Below are 5083 nucleotides of genomic sequence, written 5' to 3'. Positions count from 1 at the left end.
ACTAATTTAGAGGAGATGAATAGGAAAATTATCTTCAAAAACACCACTGAAAGATATATTTTGCCAGCAGTATGAGGAAATAGAAAGCAACTCATTTCAGTTAGTTCAGATGAAACATAACCCTCATCACCTTTTCCAAAAACAGTAATAAATAGAAATGCAGCTTGTTCCATAAGGTCCATTTCACTTGTACCAGTTTTCCAGTACTGGTTTTCCCTGGCTCCCCAGCTAACAACCAATTTAAGATTTTAATAGGCAAAAAACAGCCTCAGCCTTTAGAAGAGCAGAGTTTTTCTACAAAATGCATAGAATCCACAGATTCTGCTGGAGAACAAGGAACTGGACAGATAGAACACCTCATAAGATTAAAAAAAAAAAAAAAAGGAAGAAAAAAAAAATCACCTGCCTGATGTCTGGTCTGCAAGCAGTGTACCTGTGCTTGGGATGTCCCAGGAGCATGATGATGTGAAAAAAAAAAAAAAAAAGGAAGGAAAGAAAGAAAGAAAAACTTCTTTCTTAAAAAGCCAAGAATGAAAGGGAGGGGTAACATAAGCTACCCTTACTGCATAACCAAAAGCAGCACAGAGAAGCTGCGTGATGAAAGGTTGAAAGTAACTTGGCTAAAGCAACCAAAGTCTCTGTGACATTACGCATTTGTTAATCTCCTTTTGCAAGCAAACCCAGAGATTTGGAATATATCAGGAAAGGAAAGAAATCTGCTGAAAAGCCCAGAAATGGATCAAATGAAACAAGAGCATAAAAAGAAAAGAGAGCAGAAATAGAAATAAATACCAATTAAAAGAAAAAGTATTCCACACAAAGTATAATACTACTTTCAAAAGTATAAAAAGTAAATGATCCATTGCAAAGTTTTTAGATTTCCTTTTTCTTACATCACTGTCCTGTTTTGGACATCAGTAAAAACTAAAAAGCAACTGCTTCTTTTCAATTAGTTCTGAATTTTATTTTAGCTCCATTTTCATTCAATATTTGCTAATGTATACAGGAAGAGTCATCGGCTTTTATTTTAGATAAGCACAAGTTCTTTAAAAAATAATACAGTGATTAACCACTCTTCTTCAGGCTATGTGAGTAACAAATCATTATTTATTAATGGTCTGAAAAAACCCCCCAAACCCCACAACAGTATGCAGCAGCAGATTTTGAGCAGTTATTTCCAAGATATGCAAGATGTCTGAACAATAAACCAGACGATGCTAAGATGTACAACCCCAGTATTACTTTCTGTGCCACGGAAAAGGCGCGGTTCTTTTTGTAGGTAAGAGTACCTGTGATAGTTTATTCTACAGTAAAACATAATACAGCCTAAAGGAGAGAAACATTCATGTTGTAACTAGGGCAGCTGACAGATAAAACCATGTGAGGGCAATGCGTTACCCGAAGTACTAACGTTGTTCAGGGTAGCTTAATAGTGCTTCTGCATTTTAACAATTTTGGACGTCTGCACTGTTAGAAGTTGTACCTTGGTTCCATTTCTTCAAAACTCATTTTAAGGTATTTCAAACATATTTTAGTCTAAGTCAGTGCCACTAGTGTCCAGCTGCAACCCCCATTTCCAGGTCTTGACAAGGCAACTAGACTTTTGTCTTGCAAGAGCAGGGCTTTCTGGTACAGGTACGCGGGAGGCAGGAGAAAGGCAAGAGCTTACCCAGTGCATGGCTGCAGCTGCGGCAGGGCTCAGTCAGGCTGACAGCTGCCTGCTGCAGCTCTGCCCGGGGCGGCGTGGGAGGTGGGTTGGGGTTCTTCCAGCCATTGCATTTACAGGATTCCTCAGCCTGAAATCAAAGCAAAGGATTCTTGATCAAGACTGTAAAATACAACTTGCTGAAACCGCATTATTCCAAGTGCAATAAAAATTAAGATTATTAATTAAGGTTGGGATTTTTTTATTTTGATGGGAGGAATTTTCAGGGTGTTTTGTTGTTGCTGCTTTGTTTGTTTTCTCTTTTCTATTTACCACATAGATGTACTTTATTTTCTACAAATAATCAGAAATAGAAGAGTACCCCAAACAGGAAGATCAACACGGTTCTGCTAGGAAAAACACATACACAACCTCTGGCTAATTCCTTCACAGCCCTCACTCTAGTAAAATAAATATTCAAACATTTATTGGTACTTCAACATGGACAGAACCTGCCACTGAAACAGTTTTAATGATTCAAACACAAACACGTCATCTAACAGGCAACATATTTATCTCTGCCTTATCAGCTACACTGGCAACGGGAATCCTGCCACTAAAACCATGCCCAAGACAACCCAAGCAGGGTTAACTAGATCCTGAAATAAGCAAACAGTAACTGCAGTAATGCAGAAAGCCACCCAAACCAGGCTTGGCCACAAAAGCAACGATGCCAAAGACGGGGCACTACCAACACAACCTGCTGCTTAACCTGTAAAGTTTATTTACACTCACTGGGTATGAAACACCACCACCAGACTCCAACTAAAAGGGGTAAGCATGAAAGGAGAGGTTGTGACTTTGGTAATCAGGTTTCAAATCACTCAGAAGTTTGAAGTACTGATTCTAGTTATCCAAAGGGCTGCTTTATAGGAGAGGATTTTCCAAATATCCAAAAGATCTCACTTATTTTGATGGTAAAGTGCTTCTAACATCACTCATACTCCCGTTTGAGAAGATCAGAAGGAAAGCGTGCGTTTTGTGCTGTGCAGAGGTATCTGTGCACTGGGCTGTAACAAGATACTCATGAATTTGTACTGCCAAGACCTCAGTGAGGAAAGGACGCCAAGTGCCGCATAATATTTATGACTAAAACAACCTTAGTAGGAAAAATTGTAACGTTAATATATCCAGAGCTAATGTGTCATTTTTCAAAACCAATTCTGAATATATTTAATGCAATCTATTTCAGGGACCCATTCCACTTTCCTTTTACATTTCCAAGGCCCACCTTACCTAAGGAAGCAGCACCCAGGAGAAACAGAAAGGATCACAGTTTGACAGCTCCTAAGACTGACAGCTTTGCAGATTGATGGTAAATTGTTCTTTCAAACTAATTTCAATATTCAGCAACCTGAGCACCAAGAAAAGTGCTGCCTGCAGTTTGCTGAGCACCGCATGATGGTTTTACCACCTCTAATGATTATTTATCCAGCTGGGGTCCTGGCCCCAGATGCCGTAGCCTCTGCCTGCACCCTGGGCAATGTGGCAGGTAAAAAGGGGTGTGAGTGGTGTTTTCAGCGGCTGGCGCCACCAGGATGACTCAGAAATCCACCTGCAAGTGCCCAGCAAAACCACTTCCACATACATTCCTTGGAAAGGGGACAACCTGCATCTCCTGAACCCCTTTGGCTCTCCAAACTCACTGCGTGGGTGCAGACTGCCTGCCACCCCATGTACTTACGATGTGGCATCAGGGAGGTTTCAATATGAAATGAGGAGAAAAAATAAAACTGGGGTTTTTTTTAATGTCCCATGAAATACAATCTGGATGGATTCATGGTGAATTTTATGCTATTTTTCTGTAAGTAGTATGACTGGCAGAGAAGTGAAGAAGGATCAATGCTATTTTACAAGCAGAACCTATCTCTTATAGTTTCACAGGCATTGAGCCAGTTTTAGTTTTGTTGGTTATCCAGACCTACAGGACCTCTTAAAGTTTAATGATCAGAAAGAGAGATGAGTGATTGAGTGACACCTATACACCAAGGACTGTCCTGGTGCAGGGACTCTGGATATCTGTGAAGTGATGTGAAACTCCACTTTGAGTTAGCATCTCGAGCTAGACAAAACCAGTGCCAAACAGCTATCAGCATTTGCTTTGTGGGAGAGGCAACATTGCCAGGGAAGTTTTTGCAGTTAAGACAAGGATAGAGAAACTGTCACAGAAAAATCTGTCAGAAAACAAGATTATTGCCAAAGAAATTTCAAGAGACAATCGTAAAGAAGTTCTCAAACAAAAATTGATTGAATATTATTTTAGGGAAGTAAGATTTGATCCTTCCCATGCAGCTGTCCAGACAAATGTTCAACAATGTGAATTACTGACACAGTATCACGCTTATTATTAATTGCGTTAAATCATACCACAATGAAACACGTCCAAAAAAACCCCCTTCAAACTAGTCATAATGTTTTTGAGAATTTTCTTCTCCAAGGGGAAGCAGTATTTCACAGAAGCTTACCACACAGTGTTTACTACCAAGCCTAAAAACTGTAAACAGTGAGTAACTACACAAACTTTAGTGTCACACAATAATTAACAGTAAAGACGCAAACAAACAGATGTACAAATCATGATAACAGCTCAGTTAAACTGCCAAAAATAAATACCAACCCACCCACAGAAGAGTAAAACCAGCATGTTCAGCAGCAGATTTTTTTCTGCCCTTGGTGGTATTTCCTTGCCAGATCTCTCGAAGCAGCTGTTAATTTGTATTGTTAATTATTCCAGAGACCTTTCTCAAACAACTGCTAGGGTAGATTTTTTTCATTAATCTCTCTATAAAACACCAGGATCAGCATAAATGTTCTGTTAACCAAGGCAAAACAAAAACCAAAAAGGTTGTCTTTTAAAACTAAGCTTTTATTGTAGATATTGACAGTGCGAGTATTTTGCAGTGACTATGCAACGCGCATTCCTCAGTGGCTTAAATTGCTGAGTTGTTTTAAGTCTTCCACATCATTTTGTCCATTCAATCCTTTCTTTGACTATCTTCAGCTTTTTCCTTTCTTTCCTTTTTTTTTTAATGTCACTCATCTGCTTTTCATTAGAAAATAAAGTATGACTTCACCTCTGCAAAAACGTAATTTAAGATCAAAACAGTTTTGAGGGGAGGAAGGAAAAGAAGCATTTGAACTAGCACATCTAGTCCTTGGAGCTTTGTTTTCTGGGACATCTGCAGAGCTTTGATAAAGCCACTTTGATGAAGCTTTAATAAAAGTTGGGGACTTCTGCCTTACTGAAGCCTGCAAAATAAGGACTGTCATCCTTGCAGGCCCTGGGATCACAAACACTGCATCTTCACTGGAAGTTTTTAACAAAATTTGAAGAGTGCAATCTCATAAAACACAACAATTACAAACTGTTGCCTGATC

At 39.2% G+C, this 5083-nt stretch overlaps 1 protein-coding gene across 1 annotated transcript in view; it reads right to left on the bottom strand.

The window, feature by feature from the left end:
* LOC104497271 (histone acetyltransferase KAT2B-like) overlaps positions 1-5083 on the bottom strand; it is a gene marked incomplete at its 3' end in the record, with an annotated part of 29684 nt that overhangs the window by 20743 nt on the left and 3858 nt on the right. The window contains exon 2 of the mRNA XM_010140504.1: positions 1670-1796. Within this exon, the coding sequence (XP_010138806.1) occupies positions 1670-1796 (127 nt within the window). The remainder of the gene's footprint in view (positions 1-1669; positions 1797-5083) is intronic.

Source organism: Buceros rhinoceros, unplaced genomic scaffold, assembly GCF_000710305.1.
Source record: "Buceros rhinoceros silvestris isolate BGI_N320 unplaced genomic scaffold, ASM71030v1 scaffold427, whole genome shotgun sequence".
Classification (NCBI taxonomy): domain Eukaryota; kingdom Metazoa; phylum Chordata; class Aves; order Bucerotiformes; family Bucerotidae; genus Buceros; species Buceros rhinoceros.
The sequence above is the reverse complement of the archived record's forward strand: the minus strand, read 5'-3'. Positions and strand labels throughout refer to the sequence as shown.